The following is a 20,227-nucleotide window of genomic DNA, read 5'->3' on the forward strand; positions in this document are numbered from 1 at the left end:
TAAGTGCCTTCCCAAGAGGATATTATGGGTACTGATTTCAACAAAACTGATCTTTGAATCTGATAAGTGAAAATGTTCAATTTTGTAATTATCTTAGTGTACGAGGATGTACAGATGCAAATGGGTAGTAAAACATTTTATAGGGAAGAAGGTAAGATCAGGGTTAATTTTTTCCAAGGCAACCCTTCTTGACTCTATTAAGCACCCAATATATCAAAGATTTTTCTAAAAATAAAGATACATAGGTGCAATTATAATGTTCTCTTAAGAGTTTATTATAAACCAGTTTCATAGGCCACAAGGAGATAAAAGGACTATGTACAGCCTTACGGGAAACAGGCAGGGAGCTGAGGAGGGCCAAGATGAGTCTAGGGCCTTGGTGGGCGCATTCCCGGGGGAGGGGGCCCTGTAAGGGAAACCAGACAATCCCATGAGACTCCACGAACAACAGCATAAGAAACAAACAGGTCTGTGGTAACGTGGCCCTGAGGAATCGAGCCCACGCCTCTGCGGAGCTACTTCCATACTCTGTGGCCAAGGGTCAAAGAAGGCCTGAAGTAAGAGTAAGAAGTTTAGTCAGTGCCTGATCTGCAACTTGAATCCCCAACCCTGCCCCAGCCTCCCACGCCCTGCAGTAATCGAGTGAGGAGAGGGGTATACATGGCATATGTGCTAACTAGGGACTACTCTGAGGCTGACTGGGTTCCTATGTCTATAAAAACCCATAGAGGAATAATCCAGACTAGAGAAACAGGGGTCACCAAGTTTGCCCATGGGTTATCTTATGGGGAAAGAACACTGGGCTTGGAGTCCAAACTCCCTGGGGGCCTATTTTCTCATCCATGTGGGGACTGATCTCAGAATTTCTCCAACTGAAGTTAAAGAGAAATCCATAATAGTATAGCAAAGCCCAGAGCCCCCTCTTAATTACTAGGCACTGTCAAACCAAAGAGCATAAGACAATCTCATAACTTTTGTTAGGGATCCTCAGAATGCATTATTTCATAGTGTCCTGAGGCCGCTGCCTTAGATACTGAGAAACACCCTGGGTGCAGGGCTGCTCTAACTGTTCTAAGAGGGGAGGTAAGCCCAATTTAAGAAATGTTCCCTCTTCTCTTTCCTTTCTGGATTTCCCTAGATTTAAGGCTTGAAAGCCCATGGGATATGGTCTAAATGCGATCTTCCCTCCATTTCCTATCCCACTAGGCTCTAGGGAAAGAAGCCAAAGTCACCACTGCAGGCACTTACCTCGCATCCCAGGGGGAGGAGGCCGCATTCCCGGAGGGGGCATGCCCATTGGAGTCCCTCTTCCAGGGGGGATCCCCATTGGGGGACCCATAGGAGGTCTCATACCAGGAGGTGGGCCCATCATGCCTGCAAGAGAAAAGCCCCAAGAATATAGCTCAAGTGTCTATCTTGAAAAGGTAGCAAAAAAACTACAAAGCTTTCCACCAAGTTCTGAGATAGATGGACCATTCCACCCTCTCAGCAGCTCCCAGAAAACTGACATTTGAGCCTAACACCCAGGGCTCCCAATGGCTCTTGTCCACTTAGTCTCATCAGTCAGCCACGCTGGATCTCAGAGTAATCCTGCTTAATTATACAAACTCATCATCAGCTTCGGTCAAGGTTATATCTCATCATTAATCCAGCTAAGACATCTTCTATCAATTAGCACTGGTCTCCTTATGGGCTCCTCACCTGGAGGGGGTGCTCCTCGGCCCATAGGTGGGGGAGGACCCCCACGGCCAGGTGGGTACTGGGTTGGGGCCCCGGCAATACTGGCTGTGGCAGCAGCTGCAGCGGCTGCAACAGTACCTCTTCCTTGTGGGGTCATCACCTAAGAGGACATAAGAAGAAAGAGTTAGAAGAGTACAGTACAATGCAGCTTCCCACTCTCCTCCCCAACTTGGGGAAGGACAGTGGGAAATAACAGACACCAAATCCCTTAATGCTACAACTCTCAGCACCAGACTTCCTATCCAAAACCACATGTCGGGAAAGATCAAGCTTGAATGCCCAACTCCCATCTTCTAGACCTGAATGTAAGCATGTCCAATCCAAGTGAGAGAAGGCAACTGCATTTTCAAATATGACTCATGATTTCAAATGCTGTCATGGAAATATTTTCCTTAAATACAGTTGGCTAATTCGTACATCTCTTTAATAGCATCAACATAATTTACAATGGCAAATTATCCTTTTCACTTGCTTCTAGGGCCATGTATAAACCACAGTGAAACACTGATAGTCTGACAATCACAGGTTGGTCACTCTGGACCCTTTTAAAACTATGGACCCTCCCCTTTATCCTTTATTTTAGCCACCAGGAGGTGGTACCCTTTCCCCAACTCCTCACCTGTTGGGATGGCCCGCCAACCCCACGGACTGGCCCAGCAAGTCCTGCAGGAGCCTGGGGCATGGGAACCCCAGCTGGGATTCCTCTGCCAGCAGCCCTGCCGATCCCTGGGCCCCCGGCAGCTCCAGCAAGTGGAACTCGAGCAATACCAGTCTGAAAAATAAACAAATATGCTCTGATGCCCAGTGGTCTGAAGATCAGAAGTATACTTTGGAATATCATTGCCAAGAGAGCCCCTCGAAATAGCTTATAAATACTATCGAAATAGCTTATAAATACTACCTCTCCATGTGTGCCAACACCATTCTTCCTCCATCCAAGACTATGAGTTATCCCTGAAGCAGGGTAGAACTTAAGAGTAAGTCTAGAGAAACATGCCACAACTCAACCACCTATATGCACTCCTGTGAAAGTTAAACCAAGAGCAAAGGGCCAGGGTTCCACTCAGGGTTCAGCAGGCAAGGCATTAAAGGGACATGAGATCCATTCCCAGCTGATTCTAATCCGCTAGGTGACAATGGGCAAATAATCCCACAATCCCAGGCTGAGTTGCCTTATCTGCAAATGACATGGTTATGGTACAACTGGTTGTGATCACAAAGGTTTACGATGGGTTATGTTAGACCAGCCAATTCTACTGGAAGTAGGTACGAAGAGATTTGAATATGTACATGGACTTTGAACCAAGATATGCTAACATCCCTTGCAGACATCTTTAACTGGAAAAGGCAGAAACGTAAAAATCTCCAAAAAAGAAAATGACTAGGATAAACTACTCTGTACTCATTTGAGAAAATCTTTGTCATTAACTTGACTTTAAAAGTGTTGAGCAACTAGAAAAATGTTAACATTAAGTGAAAACACAGAACAACATAATATATGCCCACTATGTGTTAAGTACAAAAAAATCCAGATAATATATGTGGATTTTTAAAAAGTTAAAAGGATTATTCTCTTTTGATTAAAATAACGTCTTGGCAGGGCGTGGTGGCTCACACCTGTAATCCCCGCTACTCGGGAGGCTGAGGCAGGAGAATCGCTTGAACCCGGGAGGCAGAGGTTGCAATAAGCCAAGATCGTGCCACTGCACTCCAGCCTGGCGACAGAGCGAGACTCCATCTAAAAACCTTAAAAAAAAAAACAAAACAAACAAAAAAAACAAAAACAAAAACAAAAACCCTTCAAATGAAAAAGGGAAAGGGAAAACAAATTTGACTAGGTCTCTAAAGCCTGCTCTATTTCTATGTGTAGCTTGGTGTTTACAGAATCAAGACTGAGATCAAATGTCAGTTTCACCACTTAGTGGCTGTGGCACCTTGGGCAAGTTACTAAGCCCTGGTTTATTCTATTTATAAGATGAGAATTTATCTCTAAAGAGACCTAAAGGATCAAATAAAATACTGAAGTGGTTGGCGCAAGGTAGATTCTCAGTAACTATGAACTGTAACTGTACAAAACAAAATACACACATTTCCTATTGTTTCGGAGTTACAACTTTTTAAGGTCTACCTAGGCTTTGTCGTCACATTAAGAACTGACCCAGATGGCTTCAGGTGCTTCCTCCACTGACTCACTATGTACATCAACTGAGAAACAGGTAGAGCTTTAAAGTCAGAGATACCCAAATTCTAGTTCCCCTTTTCCACTTCTTTCTTGCAGGGTAACCTCTTTTTTTTTTTTTTTTTGTCTTTTTTTTTTCTTCCTTTTTCTGGAGAATGGGGTCTCGCTATATTGCCCAGGCAGGTCTCGAACTCCTGGGCTCAAGCTATCCTCCCACCTCTTGCCTCCCTGAGAGCTGGGATTACAGACGTAAGCCACTGCGCCCGGCCTCTTGCAGGGTAACCTCTTTAAGATTTCATTTATTATCTGAAAAAAGGGGCAAAATCCAGAGGATGCCTGTGAGAACTGCAATGAAACAGAATCTAACACAGAGCCTGGCTCACGGTAGGGCCTCCCCTCCTCCACAAGGCTTCCTGCTCTGACTTACATCTTTGGGAGGAGGTCCCTCTACTGTCATTGAGACCAGATTCTCCCCTCGCAGCAGCACCAGACCGAGGACTCGCTTCTCTTCCCTTTCTGCTTGTTTGGAGTTCTTTGGCCTAAAGAGAGGTTTAGAAGGAACAAAAAAAGTGTTAGAGGTGGGTAAAGTTCACCTGCCTAGTGGCCTCCAAGATTTGCTTATACTGCATCTCCTAACAAACAGTACACAAACTTTCCCAAGATAGCCCTCCTGGATAGTCTCTACAGGCTGAACACATAACCTCTTAGGTGGCTATCTACCTGTTTCCTACCATGCCAAGAGGACACACTGACCAAGAGATAGGACAAGGTCAACAAAGCCCAGCCCGGGCCCAAATGCTATTCCACAGCAACTGTGAAGGCCCTTCCCTCAGTCAAGTCTTCTTTCTTAGGACCCTATTCCCTCCCTTCAGCTTAAGGTCTTGCCAACATCAGGAGGCTGCCTAAACAATTCCAATCAAATGACTCCCACCCACCTCACTTACGTGCAGTGTCCTTCTAATATCAATTCAACCTCACAGGCCTATAATTCTGCCCCTCATCTTACATCAGAAATAGGAGAAGCCATAGAAGGAAAAGGTTAAGAGAAATTTCACATACACAGAAATTGAAATTTCATGTCTGTTCCTCAAAAGCATAAAAACAGAAACCCCCAAAAAGCAACAACCAGAAAAAGATGAACAAAATATAAATGTGAAGTAGGAAAAATAACTGCAACAGGATAGGAAAGTGGGGAAAAAAGCTAAAGCTAGATCCTAAAAATAAAGGGGAAAAAATAGCCTGATTTAAAAAAAGAACTCAAAAGATTTTGTTTTGATATTTTACAGTATATTAACTGGTTGTCTGTGGATGGACAGTTTTTCGCTTTTTTGGCTCACATTTTCTTATTTTTTAAAATAATAACCATGTATTGTCCTTTCATAATTAGAAAAAAACCCTTCGGGGTATTTTAGTTTCTACTCATAGACTTCTTTGTATTTTCAAAAATATTTTCCAATAAACATTTTTTATAATCAGGAGGGAACTTTGGAGTAGCTCCACGCTCATCTGTTGGCCCCTCTCTAACACATACCTGGCACCCAGGCATCCCTATCACATTTTTAAACTATACTTCTTGACCTTGGGTCACAGAAGAAATCAGCCCCAAGGAGAATCAAAGGGAATTCAAAGTGAGTGACAGAATAATATGGACACTGCATATGACAAAAGAGCTGATGACCACGGAAGTCACATCATCTTTTTGTGCCTCAAGTAGCCTTGAATGTAAAACATGATGGGAAGCTAAATCATATCTTTTAATGGGCCAAAAGCTTAAGATCTGTGAGACTCGAGGCAAGGGAGTTAGCCAATAACTTATGGAATTGTAGCAAAGTAGAAAATATCTCCAATTGTTTGTATAAATGCCAACAAAAATCATTGGCCCCAAACCCACATGGGGAGCTGAGCACTTACCCTGAAGAGGGTCAGAGGCTTCTTAAAGCAGTTTCAGACCAGGCTGCATTGGGAGAGCCCTTTAGGCTACAGCTTTACAAATAGGCAATGAGGCCAGAAACTCAAGCTCTCCCCCCTCACACACCTGTGGGGAGAACATGAGAGCCCTTTACCCCAGTACCCAGGGGCACACAAAGTCAGAGAAACAAAAAGCCTAGCAGCCCTTCACAACTTGTACGTTGCTAGACCTAGAGAGCAAGGTTTGCTGGACTGAAAAAGATTTCTTAGTGTTCAATGTCCCCATTTAAGTCTGCCCTCTAAAACTGGAGAATAAACAGAGAAGAACCAACTAGCTACATCACCACCTCTATTGCTTGGCCCACCCACTCAATCCACTCCCATCCTCCAGTCTCCGCCCCCCCCAGTCCACTCCTCACTTGATCTTTCTGAACTCATCACAGTCACAGAGGATCAAATTCATGTGCTTGTCAAAAGCCTTGAAGGTGCCAATGAAGATCCGGCCGTCCTGCAGGATGCACCTCATCCTGTAATCAATATGCTGCAGCATCTTGCTGCTCTTGCCCACCGTCTGCAAGGAGAAATGGACAGGGATGAGACTCTGCTCTTTTGGACCCAACACCTCTGGCCCTCCCCAAAACTTCCCATGGCGTTCTTGTCCATGTGTCCAACTTTCTCAACAGATTCTTAGCTCAGTCTTCCACCCACAGCCTTTTCCTAGGAATTCTCCCATGCCACCCTGTTTTAGCCCTGACCTCTACACAGTAATCTGCTATTCCCTCTTCCCTTGAAATCGGTCTTTCTCATATTATAATTGCCTTTCTCCATGTCGTGTCAGTTGCAGGGATGAGAGTATAGGGTGTCCCCAAAATAATCCAATGCATACATACTAGAGCCATCTACCACTGTGCAGATTATAGATATGTGACTCAAGTGCTATGGAACATTCAAATCTCATTAAAAACACTGAGTAAAGGAAGAGCTAGACTAGGGCTGAAACTAAAAATCTAATCAACAAGAAGCTTGTTATCAGGAAGGAGATCAGCTTCAAGGTGAAAAATGAAATCCACATATCAAGAATTTGTTAGTGTGCCTCCAAGACTATATTTGGCAGAGGGAAACTTCTGATGGTTAGGGTGCTAACCAGTGTGGACATATAATGGTCTTTAACGCAACAAACATTTCTGCTTTCATAACCTGGGTTCCAATGTGCTAAAATAAAGAAGTGACTATATAGGTATCACTTTGTGAACTGTCAGGTACCCTAAGCAGTTGTACTTCTCTCTATAAACAAATCACCTGGCATTTGATCTGTGTATCATCCTCCCATCAGTCTGACTGCTATACCCAAGTCCTAACCCACCAAGTGCCTTCTATGGACCTCTGTTCATCTCTGTGAGCTCAGACAACAAAGTTCTGAACCTGCAAATATGCAGATCAAAACCTTGACTCCATGGCCAGGCTCAGTGGCTCACTCCTGCAATCCCGGCATTTTGGGAGGCCGAGGTGGGCAGAACACCTTAGGTCAGGAGTTCAAGACCAGCCTGGCTAACATGGCGAAGCCCCGTCTCTACTAAAATTACAAAAATTAGCCACACGTGGTGGCAGGTGCCTGTAATCCCAGCTACTCGGGGGACTGAGGTGGGAGAATCGCTTGAACCTGGGAGGTGGAGGCTGCAGTGAGCTGAGATCATGCCACTGCACTCCAGCCTGGGTGACAGGGAAAGACTCCATCTCAAAAAAACAAAAACAAAACTTGACTCCACACAAAGATACAGCGAGCCTCCCTCAGGTTAGGTGGTTCAGTTTCCATTCAATGACCATTTTAACCAGCTTCTAACCACAAGGGATCTGAACCTTTAGGGCAACATTCACTGGTCCAGCTGAACTAATGTTTACTGGGTGCTCACTGTGTATCTGGCACTGTGATAAGCACAGTACATCTCATTTAATCCCCAAAATTGGGCCCATTATTATCCCTATTTTACAGATGAGGTCACTGAGGCTAGGAGAGGTTAAGTAACTTGCCCAGTTTCACAGCTGGGAAGCTGTGTTGGAACCTAGACAAAATGAACCCAGCGCCTATTCTAACCAATTATCCAAACAATATCCTACCAGGTTTCCCTGCTTCCAGTCCCATCGAATATACATGCCAGAGCTAGAGCAATCTTTCTAAACACCACTAAGCTTATGTCATTTTGCTGGTTAAAATCCTTCAGTGGGCAGGGTGTGGTGGCTCGCGGCTGTAATCCCAGCACTTTGGGAGGCCAAGGTGGGTGGATTAACTGAGGTCAGAAGTTCGAGACCAGCCTGGCCAACATGGTGAAACCCCGTCTCTACTAAAAATACAAAAAATTAGCCAAGTGTGGTGGCGGGTGCCTACAATCCCAGCTACTTGGGAGGCTGAGGCAGGAGAATCGCTTGAACCCGGGAGACGGAGGTTGCAGTGAACCCTGATCGATCCACCGCACTCCGGCCTGGGCAACAAAAGCAAAACTCCGTCTCAAAAAAATAAAAATAAATTAAATTAAATCCTTCAATGACATGCCTCACCACCACTGAGGTAAAATTAACACGCAAGGCCTTTAGTAACTAGCCTCCTGCCAATTCTTCCCGTCTTCCCTTCCTTCTTCCTTTCTCCTCCAGCAACTTTTTCTCAGTCAACAAACGCAGAAAAATCCAGTAACTTTTTAAATCTTGTTACCCTTCAGCCTTTGTTCCTTCAGTTCTCCGGGTCTGTAATATTCCCCCCATTTTCGCCGGGAACATTCTTGCTAATCTTTTAGGAATCTGCTCAGGAACCATCTATTCGAGAAAACATTCCTACCCCGCCCCGCTGCCGTTACTTTTCCCGAATGACCACACTGAATTATATTATGTGTCCCCAGCTACCTCTGTGAAGGAAGCAAACATATTTCAGAGAGTAGCCCCAGCGCCTGAGAAGTCAGGCACAGGCAAACACGGACACGTGACAAGCAACGGAGTGGACTCTTCCTCCGAACATTCTCCATCACCCTCCTCCGCCCTCCTCTCCATCCAGCAGACCTAGCAAGACTCCAGCGTGGTCCACGAGCCCCTTCCACCCACTTCCGCCAACTCTTTCTCAGACTCACAAACTTCCACAAGTCTGAGCCTTTTACCGGGTCCCCCTGCGGCTCCAGTGCCTGCTCCGAAGCCCGGGACATATATTTATTCGGCAAAAGTTAACTTAGTGCCTACTGGGTCCCAGGAATTATGGCTACAGCGGTGTCGAGAGCCGCGGTTCTACCCTCGCCCCTGCCGAGCGACCTCGGCCTCCGACACCGGTTCCAACCTTTTCCTCGACCCCATGCCTAGCCGAACCGCCAAGGTCCTGCTCTTTCCCGCCCAGACCGAGCGGCCTCGGCCCAGGCCTTCACCGCCCTAAGCGGCTCCAACCCACGGCTTCCTCCCCGATCAGTCGCGGTTCCCACTCCACAACAGACTCGGAAGCTCCCGCGCCGCCAGCCTGTGCCCTCCTTACCATGGTGGCGGTTCTGATGGCTCTGATACCCGCCGGATTCGCCTCCTCAGAGACCTAGCCTCTCTCCCACAGCCGATTTCCCGCCGCCGCTACCGGAAATGCAGCACCACGTAAAATGCGGTCGGGTAGAAACCTACTTCCGGCCCAGCTCAGTAGCCCTGGAGTTCCGGCCCTGGAGTTCCGGCCCTGGAGTTCCGGCCCTGGAGTTCCGGCCCTGGAGTTCCGGCCCTGGAGTTCCGGCCCTGGAGTTCCGGCCCTGGAGTTCCGGCCCCGGAGCGGAGCTTCTGCCGAGCAGAGGCGGGGCCTGGGGACTGGGCGTTAACATCCGGCTTTGACGTAAGGAGAGCCTTAAGTTCCTGTTTGGACACCTTCCTAGCTTAAATCCGTACTCAGAGCTGCTCTGTGTCACACTCATTTCTCTTCACCCCGCCTTTCCCATTAACCTCTCGGTCCTCATTTCCCATCACCCTCCCCGGCTCTCTCCTCTACAGTCACTATTCTTGCTTTTCCCTCCACTGGCTGGACGCGCTCCTTTTTCAGCCCCTCTGCATTTGCTTTTGCCTCTGCCTGGAATGGTAGTCCCCAAGGTATACCAGAAGGCTGCTGCCCTCACCTCTTTCAAGATTTAAGCTTAAATAACATTTTCCCAGTGAGGATTTCCCTAACCATCCTGTAACCTTCCCACCCACCTCTTCCTCATCTCTCCTGTATTTCCCTCTTGCTGTCCAACACGCTGTATATTTTTGTTAGTTGTTTTATTATCCCCTCCCCATTAGAATGTAAGATCCGTAAGGGTGTGAATTTTTCTCTTTGTGTATTACTCATTGCTGTAGTGCCTAGAACACTTTAGCACAAAATAAGGGCTCTATCCATATTTGCTGATAATCGCATCCAGTCGTATGACATTTATTTTTTTTTCTATGACTTTTTTTTTTCTTTTGAGACAGAGTCTCAGTCTGTCACCAAGGCTGGAGTGCAGTGGCACATTCTCGGCTCACTGCAACCTCTGCCTCCCCGGTTCAAGCGATTCTCCTGCCTCAGCCTCCCGAGTAGCTGGGAATACAGGCCTGTGCCACCACACTCAGCTAATTTTTGTATTTTTAGTAGAGACGGGGTTTTGCCATGTTGGCCAGGCTGGTCTCGAACTCCTGACCTCAACTCCTGGTCTCGAACTCCTGATCCACCCACCTTGGCCTCCCAAAGTGCTGGAATTACAGGCGTGAACCATCACACTGGGCCCTTCCTATGACTTTTAAATACAGCATATACACCCAAGGCTTTCAAGTTTGTTCCTCTAACCTTGGTCTCTTCATTTAACTCTTGGCCCTTTATATCCAGCTGCCAGCGTGATGTGAATGTCTAATAGGTATACCAAATTTAACATGTTGAAAACTGAATTCTTGATTCTATTCACTGTTTATAAAACCACTTCACCAGTGTTCCCCATCCCCGAAGTTTCTTGGATTAAAAAAGAAAAAAAAGAAAATGACAAATTTGAAGCATATTTCATTCTTCTCTTTCTCTGCCATCGAATAATCAAATTCATCAGCAAATCCTGTGGCCCCCACCTTCAAATTATCTTGAATATGATTGTTGTCACCCACTCCATTGCGTCCACTCTAGTCATAGCCACCATCATCTCTGTCTTGGATCATTGAACAAGCCCGTAACTTGTCTCTTTGCTTCCTTTCTTGTTCTCACAGCAGCCAGAGGGATCCTTCTAAACGTACTGGGATATCAGATGATGTCATGCCCTGGTCTCCACTTACCAAAAACTTCCCAGCACACATGGAATAAAATCTAGCTCTGCACTCCTCTCCAACCTCATTCATCTCCTTCAACATTCCCCTCATTCATCATTCTCCAGTCACACTAATCTCCTTGCTGTTCCTCAAACCCAGCAAGGAAAGCTTCCACCTTGGTGCTTTGTCATCTTCACACCATCTCTAAAGGGTATGTTCTGTTTTCCCGTTTCCTGTCACCTGTAGATGAAGAGGTGAAGCCTCATAGAAATGAATTATGTTGCCCAAAGTGGCGGAGTCAGAGTGGGAATATAGGTCCATCTGGCTCCTCAGCTGTTCATTTGCCCCCACCTTACCCAGCTGCCTAACACTTCATTCATGCATGCATTTAAAATCATTTTTATTTAGCATCTACTAAGGCCATGCACCATTATTGGGATAGAGTCCTTTCCCTCACGGAGCTTTACATCCTACTGAGAAAGACATAGTAAACCAAATAAATAAGTATGCAATGTAACATTAGAGTGATATAAAAAAATAAATAAAGGCAGAGGACTGAGAGGGATAGGGTACAATTTTGGCTAGGTGGTCAGGGGAAACTTCTCTGAGGAGTGGTATGTGAGCAGAGACCTGAACCTACACTCAGGTCTATCAGAAGGATGAATATTATGAAGGACATTCTAGAAAATGTATATAAAGGGAATCATATAATAATACGTGGTCTTTTGTGACTACCTTCTTTCACTTAGCACAATGTTTTTAAGGCTCATCCATGTCATGACACGTATCAATACTCCATTCCTTTTTATGGCCAAATAACATTCCATTGTATGGATGTACAGTAGTCCCCCCATATCCATCTTTCACTTTCTGCGGTTTCAGTTACCCACAATCAACTGCAGTATAAAAATAGGTGAGTACAGTACAAGATATTTTGAGACCACATTCATATAACTTTTATTACAGTATATTTTTATAACTGTTCTATTAGTATTGTTAATCTCTTACTGTACCTAATTTATAAATTAAACTTTATCATAGCTATGTATGTATAGGAGAAAATAGTACATATAGGGTTTGGTAGTGTCTGCCGTTCCATGAATCCACTGGTGATCTTGGAATATAACCTCCTCAGAGAAGGAGGGAACTACCATATTTTATCAGTTCATCAAATGATGAATATTTGGATTGCTTCCACCTTTTGGCTATTATAAATAATGCTGCTGTAAACATCGTGTACAAGTTTTCACGTGGACATGCTTTCATTCCTCTTTGGTATCCAGCTAGGAGCGGAATTTCTGAGTCATATGATAATTCTGATTAATCATTTGAAGAACTGCCAGACTGTTTTCCAAAGTGGCTTCACCATGATACATTCCCACAAGTGGCGTATGAGGGTTCTGATTTCTCCAAATCTTCACCCATATTTGTTATTATCTGACTTTTTGATTCAAGCCATCTAATGTGAAGTGCTATCAATTTCATCGTGGTTTTGATTTGCATTTCCCTCATGACTAATGATGTTGAACATCTTTTCATGTGCTTGTTGGCCATTTATATATCATCCTTGAAGAAATGCCCATTCAGATCCTTTTCTCATTTTTTAATTGGACCATTTGACTTTTATTATTGAGTTGTAAGAATTCTTTCTACATTACAGATACAAGTTCCTTGTCAGATATATGATTTATACAGGTTTTCTCCCATTCTGTGAGTTGTCTTTTTTTTTTTTTTTGAGACAGAGTCTCACCCCATCACCCAGGCTGCAGTGCAGTGGTGCGATCACAGCTCACTGCAGCCTGACCTCCAATGCTCAAGCGATTCTCCCACCTCAGCCTTCCAAGTAGCTGGGACTACAGATGCATGCTACCATGGTGGCTAGTTTTTGTTATTTTTTTTTTGTAGAGACAGGGTTTCACCACGTTGCCCAAGCTGGATTCGAGCAATCCACCCACTTCAGCCTCCCAAACTGCTGGGATTACGGGCATGAGCCACCATGCCTGGCCTTTTCACTTTCTTGATAATATCCTGTACAAAAGTTTTTAATTTGGATGAAGTCTAATTTATCTTTTTGTTGTTGTTGTTGCTTATGTTTTTGGTGCAATAAGAAAAATCTTTTCTGCCAAATCTAAGATTACGAAGATTTACCCCTTTGTTTTCTTCTAATAGTTTTATAGTTTTAGCTCTTACATTTAGATTTTTGATACATTTTTAGTTCATATTTTATATATGGTATAAGGTAGGGTCAAACTGTATTCTTTTCTAAGTAGATATACAGTTAGCTCAGCATCATTTGTTAAAAAGACTCTTCTTTCCCCCACTGAATAATCTTGGCACCCTAGTGGAAAATCATTTGACCATTGACACATGGTTTTATTTCTGGACTTCCAATTCTATTCCTTTGATCTATATGGCTGTCCTTATGCCAGTACTGTACTATCCTGATTACCATTTGCTTCATAGTAAGTTTTGAAGTCAGAAAAAGTGTGAATCCTCCTCCTTTTTCTTTTTCAAGGTTGTTTTGGCTATTCTAGATGCCTTGCAACTCAATTAGTTTGCCAATCTACAAATAAGGGAAAAGGGGTCATGAATTCAGAGCCAGGGATTAAACAGGCAATTCATTTGGTCTTTACTTGATAAAATGGTCCCAAGTTTCAGTCTAGATCAGGGGCGGGCAAACTTTTTAAAAATATGTATAAGACTGGTTAGTTTCCAATAAATTTTTTGTTAAGGGCAGAGAGCATTTTAGGGCTGTCGAGCCATTTGGTCTCTGTTGCAATTACTCAACTTTACCATGTATCATGGAAGCAGCTATACTCAATACCTAGCAAATGAGTGTGGCTGGGTTCCAATAAAATGTTATTTATGGATACAAATAGATGTCACAAAATATTATTATCCTTTAAATTCTTTGCAACCATTTAAAATGTAAAGACCATTTACATTTTGTGTAAATGTAAATGTAAAGACCATTTACATTTTGTGTGGCTCAAGGCCACACAAAAACATGTGATCAGCAAGGATTGGCATTTAGGCTGTAGTTTGCCAACCTCTGATGTAGACCATTAGATTTCTGTGTCTAGATTCAGGGTCACAGCCCCAGCTGAGTATTCATAATTAATAGTTTTGACTTGCATTGTTTATTTGGCTTATCTCTGGGCTCACTAAATATATGCAGTCAAAATTCATGTCTTTTCCCTCATTTTAAAAACACACACATATACCTTCACACTTGTATCAATCTGCGTTCGACAGGGAGACAGAAACCATACAGTAATTTAAATTAAAGAATTATTTTGCCAGGGATGGTGGCTCATGCCTTTAATCCCAACACTTTGGGAGGCTGAGGCAGGCGGATCACCTGAGGTCAGGAGTTCGAGACCAGCCTGGCAACATGGTGAAACCCCATCTCTAAAAATACAAAAATTAGCCGGCTGTGGTGGTGGGTGCCTATAATCCCAGCTACTCAGGAGGCTGAGGCAGGGAGAAATGCTTGAACCAGGGAGGTGGATGTTGCAGTGAGCTGAGATCGTGCCATTGCACTCCAGCCTGGGCAACAAAACAAGACTCGATCCCCACCCCCCAAAAAAATTATTTTCCAAAGATAAATGTAAATACAAAAAGAAAATCCTACAGCTGAGGGGGATTACCCAAGGATAAACTTGGAAGGAGGGTTCCCTCCCCAAGGCTAGGGTTCAGTCCTTCTTGGAGTTGTGGTTGCAGCCTACTGGATAGCAGAAAAGTTTGAGGGGGAAGGTTGTGCAGGCCAGAGTTGGTCCACAGTCACTAGGCAAGCAGAAATAACCCTCTGGGGCACAAGCAAGCCAAAGCTGGCAAATAGTACACAGAGGGAATTGGGAATACAGAGAGAGTTGGGGTGTTGATGTTGACACAAGGCCTGGATCACATGGTGTCTGTGTGGGGAAGGCCTAAGGAAACAACAGGAGCCAAGGTTAATGGGCGGATGAGTGGAGGCGACCAAGGCACTGCTGTGGGCACTGCTGGAAATGGAGGCTGGAGAGCTGCAAGAACCTAGTACACTTCTGTGCACAGCTTGGGCTGGGAGACCCAACAGTGGCTACTGGGGCCCTGGTGTGCATGCACTAGAGCTGGGGAGAGGGTCAATGTGGGCTGGGGAGGCTCAAGCCTCTGCACAGGAGGAGGTCAGGTGGTGTGCTTGCTAGACGGCCAGTCCCGTGGGGCCCCCAGCATTTGTACCAGTGGGGCTGCAGAGGGTATAGCAGTGGCCTGGGCTGGGGCACAGGCTTGTGCTGTTTAGGCTCCCAACTGAGCCACCAGTGCCTGAGTGGAGAGCTGGACAAAACACTCCTATGGTGGCCAATTGGTAGAAAAAGCTGTGTCCTGCAGGCATTTAGCATGGGAGAAAACTTCACTGGCCATGGAGTAGAGTAAAAATGGGTACTCTCACAGAGGTTGCAGTGAGCCAAGATCACGCCATTGCACTCCAGCCTGGGCAACAAGAGCGAAACTCTATCTTTAAAAAAAAAAAAATAGAAAAGAAAAAAAACAGGTACTCTCCAGGACCTGGTGAAAGAGCCACCTGACCCAAGAAAGAGGGCCCTTCTCCCCGCAGTGTTGCTCTGGTGCCCTCTACTGATAAACCTTATGCCAGCTGGCAAAGGAAACACGTAAAGGGCCCAGATCCATTTGCACAGACCAGGCAACACAAGGAGAATTTGAAGCTCAAACAATAAGTTGATAATTGGCACAATTTCACATACACACACAGACGTACTCTACCACATAGAAAGGCACAATCCTGGACGCAGATGGGAAAAAGAGGATACCCAGTTTGACTTACCCTCTAGAGAAGAAACTATTCTTATGGTAAACACAGATAAGAGGGGTGTTGACTTTCTGCTTGGATTCCTGGAGTGGTGAGAACTTTTTCTCTTTTGCAAATGTGTCTACTGTTCGAAAGCTGTGTTTGTGAGAGTCCTCTTTTACATTCTTGCCTGTCTTCTACATTCAGGCAATCACCAAGTGCTTTGGAGACAAACCCTATGAAGTCTATCTTCTCTTCAGTCCACTCTGCTGTTGCCATAGCTTGTTACAAATTTTGCCTGGACAACTGCAATACTTCTGACTTCCCAAATTTTTACTGGTCTCAGTGCTGTTTATCACACTTCCTTTCATTCTCTTAAGTTTCCTCTCGGATTCTCTGCAATATCTCTTCTAGATCTCCAGCCCCATATGAAATTCCTTTGCCAATATATTCAGCAGAAAATCTGATTGGAAATGTTTTCATATTCTTACTAGCTATGTCAAGTGTACCTCCAATACTGCACAATTTATTTACTCAAAGATTTTTACAGGTTGAGCCTTTCTCTCAAGACAAGTGACCAGATGCAGTGGCTCATGCCTGTAATCCTAACACTTTAGAAGGCCAAGGTGGGAGAATTGCTTGAGCCCAGGAGCTTAAGACCACCTGGGTAACATAGTAAAACCTTGTCTCCATTAAAAAAAAAAAAAAAAAAGACAAGCCACTTTTAGTGGCCGTGACTTAGGAGAAGGTACAGGCCCTTCTTCTTTAACCTAGGTTACAGGTTACTAGAACAGACACAGAAGAGAGGAAGCTAAGACAAAAACGATTTTAAGTAGCATTAAAATTCACAAAACTCAGCTCTCTTTCTCCCAGCCAAAAAATTGCTTTCTAGTTCCCAAAGGAATTGGAAAGCAGGGACAAGGTAAGAACTGATGGCTGGCAGCAGTAAGGGCGCTGCTGAGCAACTGCTCTACCTGAGAGTGGGCCGAGCTGGGGAAGCTGGACTCGGCCTTGGGGTCTGCATCAGTAGCAGATAGGACCATCACCTATCCTCATGTGTAACCTGGCTTTGTGAGATTTTTCTAGTCATCAACTATTGCCCCATAACTCACAGAAGGAATGCTTTTACCCTTCAAGAACACTAGTTAGGTAGAACTCTAGGAATCTTGTTTCATTATTTTTTTCTTTTTTTAGGATTCTAGAATGTCATGCTCCAACCAGTCCCAAATTTCTCTTTAATCAAAGAGCAGCTGAGTGTTTGGCTGTTCTCCAAAATGATTTCTAGGTTAAAATTAATGAATAAGATATGGGGCTAGATAAAAATAATCTTTCCACGAGAATGCAGATTTTATCCCTTACACATTTCATGCATATTAGAGAAAATAAAAAAGCATAACATGGTATGGAAAAAGATTATGCAATGAGAGAATCTCACGTCTGTCAAGAATCCTCTACCATTTGCTCTCTTTTAGAAAAAATGATTTAAAAAATTATATGTGCTTACTTTGTTTTTGTTTGAAACGAAGTCTCACTCTGTCACCCAGACTGCAGTGCAATGGCGTGATCTTGGCTCACTGCAACCTCCGTCTCCCAGGTTCAAGCAATTCTCCTGCCTCAGCCTCCCAAGTAGCTGGGATTACAGGCATGTGCCACCACACCTGGCTAATTTTTGTATTTTTAGTAGAGACAGGGTTCCACCATGTTGGCCAGGCTGGTCTCGAATGCCTGCCCTCAGGTGATCCACCTGCCTCAGCCTCCCAAAGTGCTGGGATTGAGCCCAGCACCAGGTGTGAGCCACCGCGCCCGGCCAACTTACTTTGGATATAGGAGAAATATATGCACAGATATTTTGAAATTAGGTTAGAGCTTGCATGTATAAATTATTTCACCTTTAATCTGAATCACTTTACCTAATTTCACAACCAGGTGCTGTCAGATTGCCTGCCATCTTGAAAGTCCCTTCAACCCAAATCCTTTCTGTGGACTCATCACACAAGGTACCACCTTATGACTACTCCAGGTAGTCATATTTCTGTAAGTTTTTTGGTCAGATTTCGTTGTTTCTGCTCATTGTGATTACTAGGTCAAATGTTTCCAAAATAAAATTGATTTTTTTTTCCCCCAAAGAGACAAGGTCTGACTATTTTGCCCAGGCTGGTCTCAAAGTCCTGGGCTCAAGTGATCCTCCCACAATGGCCTCCCAAAATGCTGGGATTACAGGCATGAGCTACCATGCCTGGCAATCCACTATCAATTTTTCAGAAAACTCAGCAAAAATCAATATAAAAAAAACCTTCTAAAACTAAAAGTGAGGTAGAATGATGGTGGGTTCTGAACTCAAGACCATGGTTTGAAAAAATGGGTAGGACATGGATAGCTAAATTAAAAGGCCAAAAAGAGGTGGAGCTCAAGACGTCTTGGAGTGAGGCTTAGATGGTGAGGCCAGGAAGGATGCAGGTAGCAATTTGACTTTAGTTTGAGTCCCCCAGTTCTCTAAAGTACCCCCCACCCCACCCAATCTGGTCCCCTCATTAATAGGACTTGTTTGGATGCTGCAGGCATTTGAACACCCATCTCATGTTGGAAATAAGCTCATACACAAAAACTGAACTCTTCCTTCTTAGGCACCAAAGCCATAGTCCTGGAGTGGAGAATTTGCATCTCTCTTTCTTCTGAGAGAAACTCTAGTACATTTCAATTCTGTTTCCTTCTGGGATGGAGTGGAAAGGTCCTGATAGTGACCCTTCCTAGAAACAAAGGAGGGGAGTGAGCACAGCCTGAGGAAGCCCCTTCCAGGGCTGGAAAGATGACATCTTTGCCCCTCTCCCTCTGCTGGGCTAGGGCAGGCAGCCCCTTCCCTGGGCCACATCTGAGGTCGCTATAGGTTATGGTGGATTTCAGTAAAAAACAATAATTCTGCATCATTTTTTTCTTTCCACTCCTTTTTTCAAAAGTAAGAGCTGGTTTTCTTGTTTGCTTTTTTCTTTCCCAATGGTAGGAGGAATGTTGGGATTGTCCGGAATGGGGAGGGCCTACCCCTTCCCTCTTCAAAACCCTAGAGATTATATGCCTGCATATACTTTTCCCTCAGTGGCCTCCAATTCTGATCAGAAGTTGGTGTTATAGGGGTAGTTCTGGCAAAGGGTGGGGGCCCACACTCCCAGACATGCACATCCTTTTCCCTCATCAGACCTGACTCTGAGGAGCCACTGCATAATTGATGCTATGGTGTGAATGTCTCCTCCAAAATTCATGTTGAAATTCAATTGCCATTATGATGAGATTTATGGGTGGGACCTTTAAGAGATGATTAGGTTACGAGGGCTGAGCCCTCAAGAACAATGCCAATATCACAGGAGTGGATTAGTTATACTGGAGTGGGTTCCTGATAAAAAGGGTAATTCCAGCCCCCTTTTGCTCTCTGTCTCACATATTCGCTTGCTCTACTGTCTTCACCATGGGATGATGCAGCATAAAGGCCCCCACCAGATGCTGGCACCATGCTCTTGGACTTCCCATCCTCTAGAACTGTAAGCCAAATAAATTTTTGTACATTATAAATCACTCAGTCTGTGACATTCTGTTATAACAGCAGAAAACGGATTAAGACAGCTAACTTCATGCCTGGGGGAGGCAAGTGGGGAGAGGCCTTGGAGTCAGTAACTCTTTCTTTTTTCATCCTTTCCTTGAATGAGGTGTCCAAAACACGTCATGCTTCTTCTTGCAAACTCCAATTGGGCAAACAAATTTGCTGGAGCCTAGGAAGACCCTCTCCAGTGAATAGTTATTGGCCCAAGACAGAAAATCAGAGCCAGGGCATGTGGAGTTTATCCAAAAGTCTGGGCAATTTGGGCTCTGAGGGAGGAAGATTTTAAAAGGGTGTGGCTAAAGGGCAGATCCTTGGCCTGAAAAACAATGGATGGAGTATGGCTAGGTTGCCTCAGACCAGTTATTAAAGGGATGATGTGTGGGTATCATTAGCAGGACTGGGCCCTAGAATTGGAGGGCCAAGGGGACATGGTATCGGAGCTATGTTTAGGGGTCTTTACATCTATTATTGTTGATCTGACATGGGGAGTAGCTAAGAGGCCCAAAGCAATGACTCATGACTAGAGAACAGTTTGGGCATGGTTAAAGGACCTGCCTCTGCAATCTGGAAGGCTGCAGAGGGGATGTGGTTAAAGGGTCCCTGGAACTGGAGGACATGAGCAGATCATTAAGGACTGCAAAAATTTAGTGGAATAGAGAAGTATTCAGCAAAGACACCTGCAGAAAGAAAGAAAAAGAGAGAAGGCAAGATGGGGAGAGAAAGAGAAAGACACAAAGAGAGAGAGAGAATACCTAGGGAAGGAAGCTTTCACGGAAGCTGA

At 44.6% G+C, this 20,227-nt stretch overlaps 1 protein-coding gene and 1 long non-coding RNA gene across 5 annotated transcripts in view; one reads left to right on the forward strand and one right to left on the reverse strand.

Moving 5' to 3' along the window:
* Positions 1-251: 251 nt before the first annotated feature.
* The window catches only part of SNRPB (small nuclear ribonucleoprotein polypeptides B and B1), a 47,297-nt gene continuing 27,321 nt past the window's right edge, over positions 252-20,227 (reverse strand). The window contains exons 1-7 of one of the 3 annotated variants that reach the window (XM_016937200.3): positions 9,330-9,643; positions 6,247-6,398; positions 4,347-4,458; positions 2,360-2,512; positions 1,702-1,840; positions 1,249-1,374; positions 252-552 (exon numbers count right to left, since the gene is read on the reverse strand). In XM_016937200.3, the coding sequence (XP_016792689.1) occupies positions 542-552; positions 1,249-1,374; positions 1,702-1,840; positions 2,360-2,512; positions 4,347-4,458; positions 6,247-6,398; positions 9,330-9,332 (696 nt within the window). In that variant the 5' untranslated portion in view covers positions 9,333-9,643 and the 3' untranslated portion in view covers positions 252-541. 3 annotated transcript variants of the gene reach the window in all.
* LOC129138157 (uncharacterized) lies at positions 9,560-20,129 on the forward strand. 2 transcript variants are annotated; one of them, XR_008541204.2, is made up of 3 exons: positions 9,560-9,665; positions 11,033-11,282; positions 17,784-17,891. It is a non-coding gene; the product is annotated as an uncharacterized LOC129138157 (long non-coding RNA). The 2 variants fall into 2 exon arrangements; XR_010154304.1 differs by having other exon boundaries at positions 9,563-9,665; positions 11,033-11,984; positions 17,784-20,129.

Source organism: Pan troglodytes, chromosome 21, assembly GCF_028858775.2.
Source record: "Pan troglodytes isolate AG18354 chromosome 21, NHGRI_mPanTro3-v2.0_pri, whole genome shotgun sequence".
NCBI classification, from domain to species: domain Eukaryota; kingdom Metazoa; phylum Chordata; class Mammalia; order Primates; family Hominidae; genus Pan; species Pan troglodytes.